This window comes from Vespula pensylvanica, chromosome 19 (assembly GCF_014466175.1).
Source record: "Vespula pensylvanica isolate Volc-1 chromosome 19, ASM1446617v1, whole genome shotgun sequence".
In the NCBI taxonomy this organism is placed as follows: Eukaryota; Metazoa; Arthropoda; class Insecta; order Hymenoptera; family Vespidae; genus Vespula; species Vespula pensylvanica.
The window spans coordinates 2,463,326-2,485,825 of NC_057703.1; the positions used below are offsets into that span (position 1 = coordinate 2,463,326).

Genomic DNA, 22,500 nt, shown 5'->3' on the forward strand with positions numbered 1-22,500 from the left:
CCTCTCTCTCTCTCTCTCTCTCTTCTCCCTCCCCCTTTCACTTTCCACCGTCATCAAATTCCACCCGATGAATCCTCCTCTAATTATTTTTATCTACATAAGACATTAGCGTGTATACTCTGCGGTTGCGGAATTCACGAAAGTGTGTGTATGTGTGTGTAGCTATGTATGAGTGTATGCGTGTACGTGTACGTGTGTTAGGAGCTTTTCAATCTCGATGAAAATTCGCGACATCTTCGAGAGTAATCTTTTTTCCTTTCTTTTTCTTTTTAAGTACAGCCTTATAAATATATTCTACGATATAGAATCGACGCTCGTGTGTGTCGCGTTCGTATACTTCACCCTTCTATGCTCCACTTTTTTGTATACACATATATATATATATATACCGTTTTGTGTATACGCGCGTGTATGCATGATTCGTAATCAATATATATATATATATATATATATATATATATATATACACTATATATATATATATATATATATATATATATATATATATAATTCATCTGTGGATCGTTCGAAAAGGAGTCGATGTGATAGTCGAATGAGATAATTACACTATTATAAGAAAGTTCCTTCATTCGTGCCCTAAAAGTCCAGTAACAGGTATCTAGGTACGTAGTAGGTAGGTAGGTAATAGTAGTAGTGTAGTAGTTGGTAGTAGTAGTAGTAGTAGTAGTAGTGGTAATAGTAGTAGTAGTAGTAGTAGTAGTAGTAGTAGTAGTAGTAGTAGTGTAGCAGTAGTAGTAGTAGTAGTAGTAGTAGTAGTAGTAGTAGTAGTAGTAGTTGTAGTAGTAGTAGTTGTAGTAGTAGTAGTAGTAGTTGTAGTAGTTTTTAGTTAGCGGTAGAAGTAGTGTTGTAGCCAGTAGTCCAGGTATCTCCGTTCTTCGAAAGGTGATGCCACGAGAGGCTTGGTCGACCAAAAATTATGACGAAAGCTCGAAAAATTTCTAATCACCTTAATCGTAATCAACAATCGCATAATACGATGATAATCTCGTCCTTCGTTTTTCTTTATTTCTCTCTCTCTCTCTCTCTCTCTCTCTCTCTCTCTCTCTCTTTCTCTTTCTGTCATTCTATATCTTTCTGTTTCGTCAATCTATTTCTTCCTCACTCTTATGGTAATAAACACACACACATTCGTCGAGTCTCAACGAAGATCTTTGGCCCGTTCGGACTTAGGCGCCTTTCGATAATAATAATAATAATAATAATAATAATAATAATAATAATAATAATAATAATAATAATATCCGAAGTTGTTATGTATGTATGTATGTATTTATGTATAGGTATATACTTGCACGTTGCCCGTATTTCGATTTAATATTGTTCCTTCGTGATGGCCGATAATAAGAGATAACGATTTCAACGAAAATTAGAGCGAACTAAATAAAATCCCTTCTTTAATCCTCATATTACCTTCCTTCCAATCCCTTCTCTTTCTTTCTCTCTCTCTCTCTCTCTCTCTCTCTCTCTTTCTCCTATATTTACAATTATGTCGACAAATAGGTAGGTAGGTAGGTAGGTAGATAGGTGAATTTTATCAATGATTCGATGCGCGACTAACAAGAACGGCAAACATATTATCTCTGACCTTGATATCCTTGCTCTATCACGTTCACCATTCTTTACCCTCCTTCCCTCTCTTCAACCCTCCCTCCCTTCTTTCGTCCTTCTTCTTTCCGATCTATCCTTCATTGCTTCTTTCTCGCTTACTCGTGCACGTGCAGGCACTTCGAAGTAATTCCTCTAATTCCTAAATCTTCTCTAAGCCGGTACCAACCCTCTCTCTCTCTCTCTCTCTCTCTCTCTCTCACTCTTTCTTCCATCCTTTGAATAGTCCAATCCTTGCACCTCGCGGAGATCAAGGGGTAGATTTATGTATCCGAAAATCGAGCTTTCTGATTCCGTTTCCTTCAATTCTCCTTCCTTTCCTCTTTCCTTTCCTTTCTTCTTTCTTTTCTTCCTTTCTTTCTCCCTTCTTTTTCCTCTTATTCGTGGCAAGATAACGAGAATAAATTCAGGGATCTCTTAGATCACTTCCACTTTGTTTTTCGTCCTCGTACCGTCCATCTTCTCTCTTTTCGGCGCCCGTTTTACTAAGCCTGCAACAAAGAAATGGAAATGTTTTAAACTCGTTTGCGGCCATGTTAGCTCGCTTTAACCATTTTAGGGTTAATGTATACTACGGAGCAACAAATACGTTGATTTTGTACGTACGGAAACGTACGTATACACGATTTCTCTTCGAAAAGGCGAAAAGGGGTGGGACGATAGGGTGGGTTACTACTTGCTGCGCAGGTGGGAGAATTGGATGTGGCAACTATTGGGAGGCGAGTATTTAAACGCATGCGCACATTTTCTACCGGTTGTCCTATATGGTAGTATCTGTATATATATATATATATATATATATATATATATATATATATATATATATCATACTTCGAGATTATATTCGATAGGTATAAACGCGATTAATCATAGTTTATTATTAGTTGATTAGATTTATTCGTGATACTCGTTTATCTCTAATAAAGATTTCGTGAATTTTTTAGTATCGTATAAATTTCATGTTATAAGATTTTTTTTATTTCTTTATTTTATTTTACTTTCTTTTTTTTCTTATATCGTATTGTCACCTTTGTACTCGAAATTGTTCACGTTGTTTAAGTATAACTTTCGTTTATGATAATATGATTACGTTATTTTAATTAGTATTTAATTTTGATAATATAATAGTAGTAACAAAATTGTACTTAAAATAGTACAAATTATACTAAGTAATATATATTATTCGTATTTGGAATAATGCAATTATACAAATGTAAATATCAACAATAATGCTATTCCAAAAAAATACAAATTACTTAAATACAAGTAATGTCAAAATTTAATCTCACGATTATAATATACATAAATTGTACGAGTATAATTACACATTATACTATTATAACATTATATCAATTTGTTGTAATAATAATTATACGTAGTAATTAATAAATCTAGCGTAGTATATATATATATATATATCAAAATATTAAAAAATCGTTTTAAATATTTTTCTTATATGTAACAATATACATTTCGAAATAAATAATCTTTATTTTCTTTGACGATACAAACACTCGACTTATATGAGTGTTTTAATAGACGAATCCTTTTTGAATTCAATCCAGGATATAAATATTATTCCTCGCTCCACTTACGAGTCTCCACAGGAAGCCGGAACGTATAGGACAAGTTTGCAATCCCATGAGGCGAATTTCCATCCATTACGAACGTCTCTCTCTCTCTCTCTCTCTCTCTCTCTCTCTCTCTCTCTCTCTCTCTCTCTCTCTCACGTACACATAAATATATATATATTCATACATATACACATAATATATAAGAACGTATAGATATACGCAAACGCACGTGACTTTCGAGACGGGCCACTCTAGTGGTCTACTACTTCTAACTATCATGACAAAGTAAAAGTTCAAAGGTCGTTATCGATAGAACGGCGATTAGGACGAGATCCGCTTCTAAAATCGTTCTCTAGTCCTAACGATTAGGTACGATAGATAACAACGTGCATGCGTTCTCTCTCTCTCTCTCTCTCTCTCTCTCTCTCTCTCTCTCTCCATATATATATATATATATATATTTCTCTCTTTTTTTTTTTATTATATCTTACGAGTAAGAACACAATCGTGGCTCGCAATTACAACAAGGCGGATCGGTGATACTGGTAGGTAACTATAACCGGTTTAGAGGCGCTACTAAACGCACATACATAGATATATACATATATAGAGGAGAGGGCTACGTAAAAAAGGTCGAACACTAAGCGTCGAACTTTTAAACTCTGCGTTACTACGCCTGCTTGCTTACGTACTTATTTACTATAAATGTATATATATATATATATATATATATATATATATATATATATATATGTTTACCAGTGTGGTGTGGTGTGGATCGAACTCTCGCATGCCACCATATCGATACCACGCGATTACCGTGTCTCACCCGGTGGACAAGTCCGGCACACATTCCACGACGATCGACATAACCGATACAAAAGTACTACTACCGCTCTTGACGCACGATTTCTTACGATTTTTTTTTTCTCTTCTCTCTTTTATTTTCTTTTCAATTCTTTCTTTCTTTCTTTCTTTCTTTCTATATGTCTTTCTTTTTTTTTCTTCTTCCATTTTTTTTTTGTTCTTGGTACTTTTTTTACTTTTTCCACTTTTTCTCTAGTTCTCTCTGCTTCTGTTTTTTCTTTTCGTTTTTCTCTTTTCTTTTTTTTTTTTTTTCGAAAGTGGAATAACTAAAACTCGATCTCGACCTGATAAAGTGGATATTAACAGTCCCTACATCGACGTGATACTTCTGCCGATCACACTTGACAATTTTGAACGAAATTATACTCGTCCAAATTAGAAAACGAGAAAAGTATTGATTAATTTAGTGGCTCGCTCGGTTTGCTAATTTTTTCTTCTTGTTTCTTTTTTTTTTTTTCTTTTTTCTTTTGGAAGATAATAATACTTGGAGAGAAAGAGAGAAAAGTAACTAAAATTAACTTTCGATTTGTAAAGTAGATAGGGTGGGTCAAAAGTCCCTAGGTTATTTTAATAATTAAATTACTTTTCTTCGAGACCTTTTAGGCTAATTTTCTTTTTCTTTTTTGGGGGTTGGTCGACGTTCTCAGATTGTAAAATTATAAGAGCCTATAACTGTAATTAAAAACTAAAACTAAAACTATAATTAAAAAGTCTCCTTGAAAAGTTTCGAAAAGGATTAATTGATTTTTTTTTACAAACTTTTCTTCCCTCTTATTAGCAATTCTTCTGATATATTTTTAATAATCGTGAAGATCGAACTCGACGAGATTCCAACGAAATTATATTTAATTAAATTAATTTAATAAGAATTGAAAAGAGAACGGTAAGATATCGATTAATTCGATGTCTCACTCGGATAGTTAACTTCGTTTTCTTTTCTTTTTTTTTTTTTTTTTTAAAGATAATTATCATATCACTCATAGAGAGAGAGAGAAAGAGAAAGAGAGAGAGAGAGAGAGAGAGAAATAATTAAAATTAATTCTCGATTGATAAAATATATAAATAGGTGATAAACTTATAAATTATTTCCAAAAAATGAAATTACTTTTTTTTCATGATCCTTTCAGACTGATCCTTATTTATTTTCAATTCTCAGATCGTAAAACTACAATATTGCTAATTAAAGTCTCGAAAATTATGAATTAAACAGATTATTTCGAGATCATTTAAAAACATTATTAATCTACTAATCCACTATGTATATTAACAATCGTTCTAACGATACTTTCTAATATAACATATAAGCAACGATCGAACTCGTTTAAAAAATACGAATAAAAATTGTGCTCTTTTCGAATTACATATTTTTCTTTTTCTCCTTTTTGTATCTTTTCTAAATGAATTATTAGAATTAATGGGAATGTATCGTCGAATTTGATTTATCCGATTTTAGACCGAATGTCCGACGAATATTTTTAAAACGTATGAAAGCTATCCATCCTTCTCTTGTTGCTTCCCTCCCTTACTTCTCAACTACCCCTCTCTCTCTCTCTCTCTCTCTCTCTCTCTCTCTCTCTCTCGTTGCCAACCCTATCATCGTTATTTTACTTGTCTCTCTTTCTCTCTCTCTCTCTCTCTCTCTCTCTCTCATTCTCTGTTTTTCTCTCAGTCACTTTTTTTATTTCTCATTTGATCACGTTATTCGTCCTCCAGTTCTGTTCGTCAAGTTCTCTCTACGCGAAATGACACGTAGCCGTGTGACAAATGGCATGCGATTATGCTACAAGTCGGTTCGAGTATCCTACCGTGTCGAGCAGTACACCTCGTTGTCATATTCAGGAACGACGAATTTAATAAGCATCCGTTATTCTCTTCTTCGAGTATACTTTTCAATGTCTCCCTGTCTCTCTCTCTCTCTCTATCTCTCTCTCTCTCTCTCTCTCTCTATTTTTTTTGTTGATTTTTGATTTTTTTATCCGTCTCTCTCTCTCTCTCTCTCTCTCTCTCTATCTCTCACTTTCTATTTTTTTTATTTTTTATCTCTGTATTTCTCTCGGTCTCTGTTCGAACTTCAACATATTTCAACGATACATTTCTAACTAACGCAATGTCCTAATAAATTTTTCTCTCTAGATGGTGGAACTGTAGAAAATGAAAAAAAAAAGAAAAATAAAAGAAAAAAAAAAGAAAAAGGAAAAAGAATGATAAAAACGACGAAACGAACGAATTGGTTTAGTAACGTAATATATATATATATATATATATATATATATATATATATGTTTGTGTGTATATTTGTACACAAACATATACGAAGAAACGTTAAGCCCTTTTTACAGAATGAGTTTCTATAACACAGTCGGAGTCCAAATACTCGATCTACCGATGAAGCCAAAATAACGTTTGGAATATTCATGAACGAGGTTCCATGTCTCCCAAGTGACAAGCGGACGAGCGTCTCGATCGAGAGAGAGAAAGAGAAAAAGAGAAAAAGAGAGAGAGAGAGAGTCGTAGAGAAGTTGTGGACCCTTTTCGTCTCCATCTCACGAAAGGATAAATCTTTTAACTCGTTGAGAGAGAGAGAGAGAGAGAGAGAGAGAGAGAAAGAGAGAGGTAGAGAAGGGAATACAAGTATTACGACACACGCTGAGCGTAAGAAGGCCTTTTGCGCGGACTCGCTCTTTTCCAAAATGACTCTCGATGAGATATTAACTTCGATCAAGCTAATGGACGTTAGAGGCGAGAAAGCAAGTAGTTTTTAACGGAGAGACTTTCAATGATACCGGATCTAACAAATGGACGATTAGATGGTATACGTCATAAAGATATAAATAATAAAGAAAAAGAAGAAAAAAATAGTATGTGGAAAAGAGAAAGAAGTAAAAAAAAAAAAAAAAAAATAAAGGAATAGAATAGAAGATTAGGAAGTTTGCTCATCGATTCTTAGAAATCTAACGACTTGGAAGAGGGACACGCGTTGAAGAAGAAAAAAAAAAAAAAAGAAGGAAAGAAAAAGAAATAAATAAAAAGAAAGAAAAAAAAAAAGAGAAGATAAAGAAGTTAAAAAAAAAAAAAAACCTGTTTATATTATCCATTCGCTATTATCTCTAACGGATGTCCCCAAAAATTTGAGTGAATCGTTGCGAAACTCTATAATAACGAAAAGTAGTAAAACGTTAGGCCTCTTTCTCTCTCTCTCTCTCCCTCTCTCTCTTTATTTCTATATGTATATATATATATGTATATATGTATGTATATACATATATAGTTATATTGTTTATCTGTGACTGGTAATCTTTCTTTCATTTTTTTTCTCTTTTTTTTTTCGTTTTCTTCTTTTTTTTCTCTTTTTCGAAAAGTATACTTTTGCTAATTCAACGTCGCTTAAACTTCATGTCGCTACGATAAGACTCGTCATTTATAACTTCTTACAGGAATTCATTAATAATTTCTCTCTCTCTCTCTCTCTCTCTCTCTCTCTCTCTCTCTCTCTCTCTACATACATATATACATATGTATATATATATATGCATATATCGTTTGAAAGATATACTCGTGTCAAAGAAGTTGAAACTTCGTTGGTGATAGTATTTCATTCCTTTTTCAGGAAAGCCTACATAGTAATCTCGTAGAAACTACACACGTGACATTACATGTTTAAACCTTTATGGTAAAAAGAGTGAGTGAGTGAAAGAGAGAGAGAGAGAGAGAGAGAGAGAGAGAGAGAGAGAGAGAGAAACTTTTAGATTAGTCACGACGGAATTGACGATAAAATGAACTTCACCGGACTTCTATATACATACATAGATATATATACTTAACTACGTAAGTAAGTAAGTAAATACATATGCATTTATTGTATACATATAAAGCTATATATGTATATATATATATATATATATATATATATATATATACATGTATAGATATACGTACTCTATGTGAAAGCGAATGCGAATACTCTTCCTAACGTTAAATTCCCGAGGTGTATAACGTTGTGAGAATCATAGGTGAAATTACGAGCAGCCAGTTTGATCGTTATCTTAATAAAAGCTGCTAAACGTCTGGATGGTTAATAACAATTATTCTTTACAAGGCGCCGCATATGTTATTCTAATCTTTTATCCGATAATGATATCCGTTGAGAGACATGACGAAAAAGAGAAAAAAAAAAGAAAAAAGAAAGAGAGAGAAAGAGAGAGAGAGAGAGAGAGAGAGAGAGAGAGAGAGAGAGAGAGAAATAACTGTAGAATCTTTTGGAATTCGTTTGCATGATTATTTAACTATTTATGTTGCTCGTGCTAAAGTCGACACGAATAGTAGCTTTTTTATCGATATCTCTCTCTCTCTCTCTCTCTTTCTCTCTCTTTCTCTCTATTTATCTATCTATCTATCTATATATCTATCTATCTATCTCTGTCTCTTTCTCTCTTTCCAACGAGTAGTTTATATCTTTATTAATAAAGACGGGAAACGGTTGAGGCGTGCTCGCTTATCTTGTTATCATGCAATTATTATTGAATATGAAAATTGTCACGTTTGGTAGAGTCGTAGGAGTTTATATCAACGTGTTACGATCGATGTAATACGTCCGATAACGCGTTTGACAATACTTATATACGCGTTAGCTCGATACGCCTGTGTTCGTTATTTCTATTCTTTTTTAATCTCCTCCTTTTTCTTTTTTTCTTTTTTTCTTTCATCCTTGTTTTTCCATTTGTTTCTTCTTTGCTTTTTTTTTTTTATTTTTCTTCTATTTTTATAAACGATTTAAACGAATTACAGAAGATACGAGATCTATCGATCGGCGATATCTACCACTAGGATTTCTCTTCATTATTTATCTTCAGAGAAAACAGGTCTGAAACAACCTCGTTATTTGATTCATATTTTTCCATGATCGTGGATTTCTTGAATCGAGGATTTATGTGATTTGATTAATCTTCGATGAACGAATTAAAGCGGAATGAATTTGACAGAATTGTTATTATTTTCTTTTGCTTTTTATTTTGTTTCGTTTCAAACAACGAGTTTGATCTTTTTCAAAGATCGACGGAATAATAATTTCACGAGATTTTCTCCCGACGCGTTATTACATTCACGAATTTTGTATAATCATGAATTTTTAAGAATTTATGAAAAATTGAAAGCAAACGATTAGCTGATATTTCTTCTTCTTCTTCTTCTTCTTCTTCTTCTTCTTCTTCTTCTTTATTTTTTTTAATTAATGAGACATGGATTTACGCGATATTAGAATATCCATTTGAAGTTTCTTGATACATCGATCCGAAAATTTATCTCCCATAAAAATTTTGAAACCGTAAGGATATAAATTTTAGTGGAACATCTATATTAAAATTTGTTGATAAATCAATTTGAAGATTTTCGGTAAAGAAAAAGAAGAAGAAGAAGAAAAAAAAAAAAAGGAGTATAAATTCAAAAGTAGATCTCCCCTTGAAAATCGAAGGGACATAAATTTCAAGGAAGAAGATCGGTATGAAATTTTGTTGATATATTCGATACTAAAATCTTCGGTGTAAATTCAAAAGTAGATATTATCTCAAGAATGAATGGGATATAAATTTTAAGAAAGATCTATATAAAATTTCTTGATATATTAATAGATGAATCTCCGATGAACATACGAAAGTAAATTTTTCTTCGAGGAGGATCTATATTTTTTATAATAAATTGAGACGAAAAAAATTCTCATATAAAAATTCAAAAATAGATACTTCTTTAAAAATTAATGGGTCATCGAAGAAGATCTATATAAAGATTTATATAAGGTCATCGATGAATATTTTAAAAAGAAATTTTATTCTGAACAATCGAAAGTACGATTGTTTCAAGGAAGAAACGTCTCTATCGAATATCTCGACGTATTGATCAATGAATCTTCGATAAACGTTGAAAAATAGATCTTTCTGAGAATAAGATCGGTATGAAATATCTCGATATATTAATTCTAAAGAAAAAAGAAAGATATTTTAAACGATAAAAACGTTCGAGTGTAATAGTAAATCTTTTTCTTTTTTCTTTTTTTTTTTCAAATAATCCAAGTGACATAGATCAAAAAAAAATATTTACGATATATCATTTTCCTCCATTTTACTTTTTCTTTTCTTTTTTTCCTTTTCTCTCGAAAGAATAAAAAGATGAAATATCTCGATAAATTGACGCTGAAGCAAAAAAAAAAAAAAAAAAAGACAAAGAAGAGAATAATATAAACGCTAGAAATAATCGAGATATAATAATAGATCTTTTTCGAAATAATCGAAATAACATAGACGAGAAGAATATTTATGATACATCGTTTTTCCTTTACTCCACTTTTATTATTCTTTCTTTCTTTTCTTCCGAAGAAATAAACAAAAAAAAAAAAGAAAGAAAGAAAAGAAATGAAATATCTCGATAGATTGACCCTAAAGCAAAAAAAAAAAAAAAGAAAAGAAAGAAAGAAAAAAAAAGGAAAAGAACAATTTAAACGCTAGAAAGGTCGAAGTATAATAATAAGATCTTTTTCAAATAATCGAAAAAACATAGACGAAAAGAATATTTACGATGTATCATTTTCCTTCTCGTTTCTTTTTTTCCTTTTCTCTCGAGAAAATAAAAAAAAAAAAAAGAATGAAATATCTCGATGAATTGACTACAGCAAAAAAAAAAAAAAGCGAAAAGAACACTTTACACCTTAGAAACGGAGTATAAATAATAACAAGATCTTTTTCAAATAATGGAAATAACATAAACAGAGCCAAATATTTAATCTATATTCTTTTTATATATTTCCCTATATTCTTCTCTTTCTCTTTTCTCTCGAACAAAGATACAAAAAGAAACAAAACAAAAAAAAAAAAAGAAAAAAGAAAGAAAAAGAAACGTCCAATGAAAACGAGGAATCGTTTCGGACATACGGGATGCAAAACGGTGGCCCAGGAACTTTTCGAGGTTCTCCGGTTACCCAGGTAGCTCGGAGAAAAGTCGTCGTCCAGTTTGCGATCCGTCGCGGAACGTAAATCCAAGCTACCGTTTTCGTGACCGAAGATCTCACGATCCTTCGGCCGTGGTTGTAATAAACTCGAAGGCGGTTAACACGCGTGCGAGCAAAGTCCTCCGAGCAAAAATGGGGGTCGAGGACAAAGAAGGACGCTTGAAACGTGTCGGTTGGAACCGATGAAACGCTGAGAATTCCAGAAACGCGCGCGTCTCATCGCGACGGTTCTCTTCGAGGTCTTTTCGGATGAATTGCCGAGCGAAACAGAAGGCTGAGAGAAAGAGAAAGAGACAGAGAGAGAGAGAGAGAGAGAGAGAGAGAGAGAGAGAAGAGTGATAGAGAAAAGGGGAGGTAGGAATCGCGACAACGTCTCGGAGGATTTATTAAGGAGACACCTGAATCCTCCCGGAATCTTAAAGCCGTTAAAAAGATCGGCTATCCTCTCGCCTTCGTTCGAAGTACCCGGATAAAGTCCGAATGATATTGGTGTTGGTATTGGTAGTAAGGATAGTGATGATGATGGTAGTGGTAGTGGTGATAATGACGACGAGGATGACGACGATGGTAGTAGTGTTGGTGATGGTTCTATGGTGGTCGCGAATTTTATGCAGATGCATAGGTAGATCGTGTAAATATCGTAAGAGGTAAGGTGTCGAGTTCTGCTTTGGGTCAGGACGAAACAGTTCAGGTTTAGGTTAAGGTTTCGAAGCCCACCGTCCACCCTAATGGCAATTAAATATCCTCGCGCTAATTGCCAATTACAGGGGCTGGACGTCCTACGGAGAGTTTATTCTTTTTATTTTCTTCACTTCTGCTCTCTTTTTTCTGTTTCCTTTCTTGCTCCTTTTTTATTTTTTCGATCGAGGGAAAGAGAAAGAGAGGAATAAGAAGAAGAAGAGGAAGAAGAGGAAGGAAAGAAGATAGTCTCTACTTGGTAGGTGCTGCCAAAGGCACTCTACTCCAGCAAGTTGGTCCTTATGCTCTCGTATACCTGTCCGTTTCTACGAGAGGAAAACGAAGGGGCAGGAGAAAAAAGGATGAGAGATCAAGATGGTTGAGAGAGAGAGAGAGAGAGAGAGAGAAAGAGAGAGAGAGAGAGAGGACGAGAGTGGCATTATAAGCGACCGAGCCACGAGGATTCAACAACGGTCTCCACACTGGTATATTCAGACGGGAGAAGAGGAGAGGAGAGGTGACGACAGCGAAAACTAGTTTATTTGGGACGCGGCTATAAATTAGGATCAGATCGCCACGAGATAAGGGAGTACCGGCTAACACCCGGCTCCCTCCGAAAGGATGCCTCTCTTTCTTTCTTTCTTTCTTTCTTTCTTTCTTTCTTTCTTTCTCTTTCTTTCTTTCTTTCTCTTTCTTTCTCTCTTTCTTTCTTTCACGACTTTTGCCATCCTACGAAAGCAACAACATCCACCCGTTCGACGACGAGTTTTGCGTTGCAGAAGCCGACTCTCTTAGCAAAAGATTCGAGGGCGAATCTTCGTCGTCACCTCGTTTCTCTCGAGATCTCTAATGTGAAAGGTGAGACAAGGCCGAGAATCTTTGTCCACTTTTATTCGGTTAACGTCAAACAATCCCGATCTATTTTATCTACGATTTATAATTTTTTAAGATTTCTTTAAGGGAAGATTTTTCCTTCCAGTTTCTTTGTGAACTTTTCCTCTTTCTTTTTCTTCTTTTTCTCTCTCGTTTTTCTTTTTTCTTTCTCGTCTTTTAAATATCCAGAGATATAGATAAACATCTAGTTCCAAGGACTTTTCGTTAAAATTTTTTTCGAACGACGCTACGACGGAATATTTATTATCATTTTTTAGGATATCGATTTGTTTCTTTTTTTTTTTTTTTTTTTTTTTTAATTTTGTTTCCATCTTTTCGCTTTCTTTTTTTTTTTTTTAATATCGGAAGAGATTTTCGAATGATACTTCGAAAGGAAATTTATTATACATTTTTTTTTTTTTTTTTTTTTTTAGGGAAAGAGACTATTATTCTAACTCGTCGTCTATTCGATTCGAATCGAATCGAATTGAATCGAATCGAACCGAATTGAATCGGATACCCCCTTCAGGGAACGGAACGATGCCGTAGCCATGACTTTACTGGGACTTTGCGAGAAAGGTTTGGGAAAAGACGAACGGCATGAGTAAACCCTGGAGATGAGAATATCTTTCTATCGTTTTGTAAGGGAAAACGAGGGAACTATCCTTGTGATTCTCTCTTAACGTAGCAATTTTTCTTCCAATTTTCTATCGTTTTTTTTTTTTATATTTTTCTTTCCTCCGCTCTATTCTACGGATATTTCGAACGAAACAACAAATAATATCGCATTTGTCATATTTAATATTTTGGATTGATTTATTCGATCAGACAATAAATATCGTTTATTAAATATTTCATAAAAAATATTTCATACAATCATACGTCTACAAATGTTAAAATAATAAAAATGTTTACATTAGTTTAGTAGAGTGCTCGACATTGTGTCTATTATAATTCTTTTTAGATAAAATATACGAGAAAATTCGTTGTTGTATTTTTTTTTAAATTAGAAAGCATACTTTAAGACAATCAGTTAATTATTATTAATAATTGTATAACGGTGGACAATAACGCGAATTATTTTTCGTGAATATTTTAATGTAATTATTTAAAACAAAACTAAACAGTCGAATATAGAAACGTCATCAACGAGGAGAGCATACTTTTTAGTTAATTAGTTCATTAACATTTTAATCAAATTTTCTAAACAATAAACACGAATAAACTAAATCGTCGATAAATACGAATATACATTCGTATAATTAATTAATTATAGTATCAGTGTTTAACGTGATGATTAAAAAAGAAAGAAAAGAAAATGAAGGAATTCTGATGAAATGTTCTAACAAGAAGCAATTAAATATAAGAAAACATTAACGAAAAAAAAAAAAACAAAAAACAAAAAAAAAGAAAAAAAGAAAGAAGACAAATCTAATATAATTTTGATTAATTTTATTAATTACTATGAAATATCGATCGTCGGGTCGAGTATTACACGAGTCGGACGATAACTTTCGACAAGAATTCTAAACAAATTTTCTGAAAAAGACAAGAAGAAAGAAAAGAGATTACAAAAGATAGAAAAAGAAAAAGAAAAAAAAAAGAAAAAGAAAAGAAAACATTCGAATAAAGGAACATCGAAGAACGAAAACCGAGCGAGTATACTACTGCAATAGTTAACATATCGATTATTATGAAATGATCGAGTATCGATGATCAGCCACGTCGTAAAAGCAGCGCGTGATAAAATTCTAAACAAATTTTCTATTAGAAAAGAAAAGATTGATTAAAAAAAAAGAGAGAGAGAGAGAGAGAGAGAGAGAGAGAAATAAGAAAAAAAAAAGAAAAGGAGGAGAGAGAAGAAGAAAGAAGAAGAAGAAAAAGACAAACAAAAAAGAAAGAGAAGAAGAGAAAGAAAGAAAGAAAGAAAGAAAGAAAGAGAAAACAAAATCGTTGGAAATAAACGTCAAGAAAGAGGAGAAACTTGAAATAATATAAGAACTAGAAAGAAAACGAAAGAGAGACAGAAAGAGAAAGAGAGAGAGAGAGAGAGAGAGAGAGAGAGAGAGAGAGAGAGAGAGAGAGAGAGATAGTGCACTTTACGTTTTCAAATCCGATCGTCTTTCGTCGCTTCGAAAGGTATCTCGTTCGTGAAAGAGAAAGAGAGAGAAAGAGAGAGAAAAACAGAGAAAGAGAGAAAGAGAGAAAGAGAGCTGGACCAGCCGCCGAAGTCGTTCGTTCGGTTACTAACGCGACAGGTTGAGGTGTGTCCGAGTATAGTGTTCCCAAGCGTTACACGCACGCAAGGACCTACGCGTGTATCATGCGTGTGTAAGAGAAAGACGCAGCTAGCCAGAGCGGTGATTCCATTCACTGATTGAAATCTCCGTTCATTTGTCACTGTCAAGGAGGTGGCGAGAGGTTCTCTCTCTCTCTCTCTCTCTCTCTTTCTCTTTTCTTTTCTTCGATCTTCTCTCTCTCTCTGTTTTTATTTTTTTTTCGCCCTCCATCGACTGCCCACGCGCTACTCAATACCCAACGCTATTATTATTTCAACGCGAGACTCAGGCTAACGACCAATCGACTCGCCGGATATTAATTCTTTATCGATCGTCCACAGTGATGTCCGAGTATGAAAGAGAGAGAGAGAGAGAGAGAGAGAGAGAGAGGGAGTTTGGGTGTTAAGAATAAAATGTACTATACCAAGACACGATTCACGGATACGATAAAACACGTAGAAACTCGTTGTCCCTGTTAAACGTACCTAAACAGTATCCAAACATTCGTCGTAGCTCTTTCTGCCTGTCTATTTCTCTCTTCTCTCGCGACTTAAATTTTTCTTCTTTTTCTTCTCTTTATTTTTGTCTTTTTCCTTAACGCAGCACGTAGACTAATTTAGCTGATGGCGATTAAATCGCTTACGATCGGGTTACGAGTACGCGGAATGTAAAGAGAAAATTTACCGCTTAACGGTTAGAGCCGCTTAATGAATTTCGCAACGGTTAGGTATTCGAAGATCGTTAAACGGTCGGTAGGATCTAATCTACGATCTATCGATTACTACACTTTCATGTGTGGACTCACCTTGAGAGATAGCGACGATTTTCCTGGATCTCTGTGGATGTTTCTTAGACCGGCGATACGAACCCACTACCCATTGATTGTGATCTGGAATGATAGGAATAATAATAAAAAAAAAAGGTACAATTAAAAGGACGTTTAAATGAAAGGAAGTATCATGATCGATCGGGAAAGTATATGAAGAGATAATTGATATGGGCTTACCCTTTGTAGAAAGGTTTAAACGCAGTCGTAGCTTCTGTCGGTGGTAAACTGGCAGTGGTTTGGTGCTGATGAAGAATCGAGTTTTGTCCCGCCGGGGAGAAGTCCTTGTGCGGTGAACTTTGAAGTCTCGAGGCAAAGGTCGAGGCCCCACCAGCTGATCCAGATGTAGCGGATAGATAACCGCCAGCACCGGGATGACTCGTTGCGTAATGATTGGGATTACCGTTGCTCGTTGGGTTGGTATTGCCAGTTGGGCAATAACCGGCTGGTGGTGGTTGGATCACCCCATTCGGAGTAGCCACTTTCATATTGGGTGGCGTCTGAGGTGGGGTATCCGTACCAACTTCTGGAAACCCCGCCGCAGCTGACGAGGATGCGGAGGATGTTGAACCAGACGAGGAATTTGGATTGTAATGAAGTTGTCCACCGGATGAGGACGATAGGAAACCGCCGTATCGTGCGGCAGCACTGGAATAAGGTGCGGTCGCTGCCGCCGAAGGACTCATGGAGGCCGACGAAGGTAACGCGAAGGATGTACTCAAACTACCACCTCCAGCACCGCCAGCACCACCTCCACTACCACCACCACCGCCACCACCACCACCGCCACCACCACCAGCAGATCCTAACCAAGGTTGTTGCGAGTGATGATGGTGTACTTGATTGCCAAGGTGATGTTGTTGCTGAGCGTAATGTTGTTGATGATGCAGATGATGATACTGCTGATGATGAGGATGAGACGGCGGTGGTGGAGTCTTGCAAGCAGCCGTATCCGCCAATGACCAGATTTTTGGTTTCGTCGCTGGTATCGGTACGCCACCGCCGCTGCAGTCCGTTTTTATACCCTCGTCTTTCAAATGCTCGTCCGTCGCATAACCTTGGTGATGATGATGATGGTGTTGCATGGTATGATGAAAGGGAAGTTCACCACGGCCACGTGGATCCTCCTCCAAGTCGAGATCGTCCTCGTCGTCGAGGTCTTTCTCGTGTTGCATGTGTTCGGCCTTGACGTGTCTCATGGGCTCTGTCGATTCGAACGATATCATTCGTTTCGATTAATTCGGTAAAACGGGTCAGTATTAAGTTACGTGATTCACGCAAATATCATATACAGTAATTAATGGGGCTAGCACAGAGGGGAATCTAGACACGCGTATAATGCAATATCAACGCGTTAATGGTTTATAATCCCTGGTGTGAAAGTGAGACATAGAGATGTAAGAGAACGAGTCATCCTGCAGGGGCTCGCGTGTTTCGGAAGGGTCTCCCGTTACACACCCTTATATATATATACACACACACACATACGCATACACGCGCGAACACACATATAGTTAAGCTGTAAGGGATGCTGTGAAGAAGAAAAAAAAAAAGAAAAAAAAAAGAAGTAGGGAGTGAAGCCTTCAACCACTTTGGGCGCGAGAGATTTCTACTTTCCCTTGAGGCACCGACAGGACGACGACGAGAACGAGAAAGAGAGAGAAAGATAAAATGTTAGAGAATGAGAGAAAGAGAGAAAGAGGGACTGGGAGAAGGCATCTCTTTTCTCTTTCTTCGATCCTCCCCTCTCTCTCTCTCTCTCTCTCTCCTTCCCAACTCTCTCGGGGCACACTCTAGGATCGTCCCTGCTGTCTGCCAGCTAACCATCCAGCCATCGAGCCAAGCCAGTCAGTCAGGGGTGAGAATTTCATTAAGAGGTTCGAATGAGTCGGCAGAGGGTTTACTTGATGGGTCGTCAAGCGATAATTCCCAAGCTGGAAAGGGGCTGCCGTTGCTACTGCCGCTGCCACTACGAAACGAGAGAGAGGGAGAGAGAGAGAGAGAAGAACGCAAGAGAGAAAGTGAGATTGGGCTTTAGGGTGCAAGCATCACCCCTTATAAAGAGAACCTTATGGGGCAACTAAATAGATACTAACGTCGAGTCCACAAGTGGCTCTTTAACTTTTGACCCTCTTTTATCAGCCGTTAATCTCATAATCTTCGCGCCGTACCTACTGATATCTCGATGGGAGAATTTCATTCAAGTTACTCGATCGTTTGTATCGTAAACCAACTCTTTTATATATGTATCTACGTGCATACGTACAAACAAACAGACACACGTATATATATATATATATATATATATATATATATATATATATATACAATTTCAACATGGAGATTTATTTTTACGTATATATTCCTAAAAGAAGGGAGAAGGGGTCCGATCGTTAATGTGTTTTTACAGGCCAATAAAAATCTTTAATTCGTGCTTCGAGGAGGTTATCACGATCTTCTTTTCTTCCTTTCTTCGTTTCTCTTTTTTCTTTTCTTTCGTTCTTTTTTTTTTTCTTCTTTGTATTCGGCGATATAATCCAAGCATATAAAGAACGTTACTCGTTAATAAAATAGCTTTTAACGTCGGGCTAAAGTTTGTACGTCCTTTCACCCTCCCTCTCTCTTTTTTTCTCGGTGTAAGAAAAACGTTACGGTTAACTAAATCTAATGATACCCATATAACCTTGGTTTTACGTGCTAAGCTTAAAAGACTTCGGACCTTCTCTCCTCCCCCTTCTTCTCTCTTCATACACCCTCCTCCACAAAGTCCTCTCGTCAAATATATCCTAGTATAGGGGCTCGCGAAAGTTTTCAACCCTCTCGTAGGTACACGCACGTGCTTAAAGTGACCACTACTCTTCAGACCCGTCGTCGTATCATAGCGTAGAAATTCATGAGCACCAAGAAAGGTCTCCCCCTTGAATTTCCTACTGCTGAAAAGCCACTATAAGCATGAGCGTGTAGGACAACGATCTCGAGTAGTCCGCAAATATTTGCTCGCACGTTTACCGTCGAAGGTTTCTCGTTAATTATCGCCCAACGCCCATAATAGTACGACGATCTTAGTTCGAGTATAATTAACCATTATAACCGATCGTTCCTTCTAATTTTCATTTCTTTTTTGCCCCTTAATTATTAATAAACTCTTCTTATTATCCTTCGTACGTTTTACTTTTAAGTCGTCGTCGTCGTCGTCGTTTTATAATTATTCGTAAATATAAAAGAAAGAACGTTGAATATTGATTATGAACAGGGAACGAAAGATAAAATATATTTTCCAATAACGAGTAAAAACATATTTCATTTATTTCGCATTGATACTTTGAGATCGCTGCTGTTCCTTTTCCTCTGGATGGATTATATCGGTTATATTGGAAATATATGGAAATGAACAAAAAAAGAAGAAAAAGAAAAAGAAAAAGAAAAAGAAAGAAAGAAATCTCAACAGATTCGGTGGATTATCAAATGTATTTTTACACCTGTATCATTTCGATAATATCGTCGATACCGAACTCTTCTAACAAGTATAACCTAAATCAAAAGAGAACGAAGAGATTTTTTTTCTGAAATCACGTAACTCCCGTGGAAGTGTCGTGTTAGGGGACTCGTGACGCAGTTGGACGATACCTAGATGATCGGAACTGTAAGGGAGAAAGAGCGAATGAGACAGAGAGAGAGACAGAGAGAGAGAGAGAGAGAGAGAGTTAGAGAGAAGGACAGCAGGAGAGCCGATATTGGCCAATGTGCGGTGGGGTAATGGTGGCCATAGGAGGGTCCGTACCATTCGTCTCGCCGCGGGCGCCGATACATCACCGTACCTCGTACCATTGCTGTTCCATGTATATTCACACACACACACACACACATCTATACCTATATATGCACACATACGAGTTATACATAGAAGCTTACATATATACTATATATAGACATATAGCATATAGATACAGAGAGCTCGTGGCACGTAGCATACATGCTCCTATGGATGGCTACTCAGCCTGGCCGCACCCTCGCGTACCAACACAACGAAACTTCACGAACGGAATCTCCTCTGGAACGGAGGCTGGACTAGTGCTTACGTGAATCTATACGTATATATGTGTCTATATTTGTGTATGTGAACGGTGTGCTTGCGCGCAAAGGCTAGCTCTCGTAGCTACGACGACGACGACGACGACGACGACGACGACGACGACGACGACGACACTGGAGTACGTTAGCGCACGGCCCGTTCGCTTCCACCATGGGATAGAGGGGAATAGAAAGAGAAATAGAGACAGAGATAGAGAGAGAGAGAGAGAGAGAGAGAGAGAGAGAGAGAGAGAGAAGGGATGACCAAACCGAAGGCCATTAATCTCTTTGCGCGGCAACCCGCAACCCGTCACTGTGTTTACCCACATGTGAACTATTATGTCCGCCCCCACGATATAGAGAGCCACGTCCTGTTCCAACACTGGACTCCCGCGAATCGTCTAACCCAGCACAAGCTTTCGCGGGGCACCGAGAATGAGGATGAGACTATATACCAACACTGTTAGTAGACTCTGAGAGATGAGATTTATAGCGTAGTAGATAAAAGAGAAAAAGAAAGAGAGCGAAGAAGAAGTAGAAAGAGGGTGAAGGTTCTCTTATTCGAAGTAGGTCGTAAGTGTAAGAAGAAATTAGAGATAGAAGATGAAGATGAAGATGAAGATGAAGATGAAGATGACGAAGATGAAGAAAAGAAAAAAAGGAACGAAGAAGGAATAGGAAAGGGTAAAACGAGCACACGGGGGAATAGTGGGAATGGAATTCGTAACATTTCGTGACTTCGGATTAGTCCGTTTAGGATTAGAAAATTTATAGCTATCACGGTTTCTTTCTTATGCAATTAAGTAGACATTGTAATTAGCGACCGTGCGATTACGATCGCGAGTTTTTTTTTTTTACCCCCTCTCTAACCCTATCCTTTTTCCACCTGCTCACTACATGTTCTATACTTGAAATTAACTAAGCGATCGAGACAGACAGCTTGACTATAGATAGATCACCGTTGCTATTGGGGTAAAAGGAAGATGAAGAAAAAAGAGAGTAAAAAAAAAGGGGTGGGGGAAGCAGGCAAGGACTTTGATCCGCGGTGATCGGCGCCTATGAATATAGGACGTTCCAATCGTATCTAAGTACCTTACTCGAAAGAGTCGTAGGTATCACTGGGATTTGAGAGAGACGTTCTACCATCTACGGAAGAGAATGATCCCGTTTACAGGTTCAGAGTATAGCTTCAAGCTCCTTCTTGAATCTCGTACTCGATCTACTTCAGAAAGAGATAGAGACAGAAAGATAGAAATAGAGAGAGAGAGAGAGAGGACAGTTTCTCGCTCACAGTCTATATCCATGTAGGGTGAGGTCGTACGGTTTGGTTCATTGTGGAACGGAATGGATGCTTGCGCAATATCAGAAACGTCGACCGATGGGCACTCGATATCAGGGAAACTAGTCACGCGAGGTAAACACGCTACCGACATTCCGTCTCGAAATAGAGATCGCGAGAGCTCTCCTCGCAAAGAGAAATGCTCTCTCTCTCTCTCTCTCTCTCTCTCTCTCTTTCTCTCTTTCTATCATTCTCACTTCTCGTTCAACAAATGCTAATTCAAAATGATATAACGGTCGTCCTTTCGAGTCTCGCACGCGAGAGACGTTGGATCGACCGATAGTTCATCTTCGAGAAGAATAATATTTTCGTATCAAATTAAACGAAGTGTGCAAGTTGTTATAGTTATTCATTGTATCGTATTGTTTGCTCTTTCTCTATTTGTTATATTTGATAAACGATGGTTTTAGTCGAAATTAGAAACTCATTGCAATTGGAGAACCTGAATCTATTTTCCTTCCTCTCTCTCTCTCTCTTTCTTTTTGCAACGTTCATCTAATCGTACAACTGCGGATACCCATGGGGTATCCCCGTGAAATCCATTTTCTTTCTCGTCAGCCTCCTTACGTCAACTATGGCACACTGATACACCTAACGTCGACCTATCCCCGATCAATCCCTCAACGATGATACCACCAACCCTATTTTTCTTTTTTTCTTTTTTTCTTTTTTTTTCTTTTTTCGAAACGATTCATTCGATTAAACCGATTCACCATGTTGATTGATTTTAACTTCAATCATGATTAATGGTTCCGTACAATTAAATCTGACTCGCTACACGGTTCAAATCCTATTTCGATATTCAAATACCGGGTGGTCTGTAACTTCCTCCGTATGCGATTTTAAACATCGATTACCTTTTATTTTTTCCCTCGTGAAATTTATTTCTTTTTCTTTTTTTTTTTTTTTCTTTTTCTTTTTTCTCGACCAGATTGTAAAATTGCGAGCTTAGAAATATTCGATCCACCTCGTCGTATAACTCGTAATTCATTCTAATCGTCTCATTCTCCCTATATCGCACAATTAATCCTGCTCGATCGATTGTTAACGGGGATCGTAATAAAACGTCTCGCTTAATTGCGTACATACTTGTCGATAAAAAAAAAATTCATGGACGTTTTTGCATTCGATCATCGTTTCGACCTTGAGAATTACAATTTCAGAATTGTAGTTCAATATTTTGACGATCGATCGATCGTAATATCGAAAGAAAATTTCTCCGTGAAATTCATTGTCTCGTATAACGTTATTAAATCAATATGGCGTTGTTAGAGTAGACTTATAAAATGAAATATTAATACGTGGCCTTACCGTTATCGTCGAGACCTCTCCTCGCGTCCTCGCCGACTCTGTCGCCACGATTATCATTCGCA

General features: G+C 36.5%; 1 protein-coding gene and 1 long non-coding RNA gene across 3 annotated transcripts in view; both read right to left on the minus strand.

Moving 5' to 3' along the window:
• LOC122635707 overlaps nucleotides 1-729 on the minus strand; it is a 2,227-nt gene extending 1,498 nt beyond the window's left edge. Inside the window, exon 1 of the long non-coding RNA XR_006328731.1 lies at nucleotides 567-729. This is a non-coding gene — a long non-coding RNA (uncharacterized LOC122635707). The remainder of the gene's footprint in view (nucleotides 1-566) is intronic.
• A 313-nt stretch (nucleotides 730-1,042) lies between these two features.
• LOC122635706 (homeobox protein araucan-like) overlaps nucleotides 1,043-22,500 on the minus strand; it is a 119,092-nt gene continuing 97,634 nt past the window's right edge. For both annotated transcript variants that reach the window (XM_043826222.1, XM_043826223.1), the window contains exons 4-7: nucleotides 22,439-22,500; nucleotides 15,898-16,921; nucleotides 15,697-15,780; nucleotides 1,043-2,117 (exon numbers count right to left, since the gene is read on the minus strand). The exon at nucleotides 22,439-22,500 is cut by the window's right edge and continues 297 nt beyond it. In XM_043826222.1, the coding sequence (XP_043682157.1) occupies nucleotides 15,741-15,780; nucleotides 15,898-16,921; nucleotides 22,439-22,500 (1,126 nt within the window). In that variant the 3' untranslated portion in view covers nucleotides 1,043-2,117; nucleotides 15,697-15,740. The remainder of the gene's footprint in view (nucleotides 2,118-15,696; nucleotides 15,781-15,897; nucleotides 16,922-22,438) is intronic.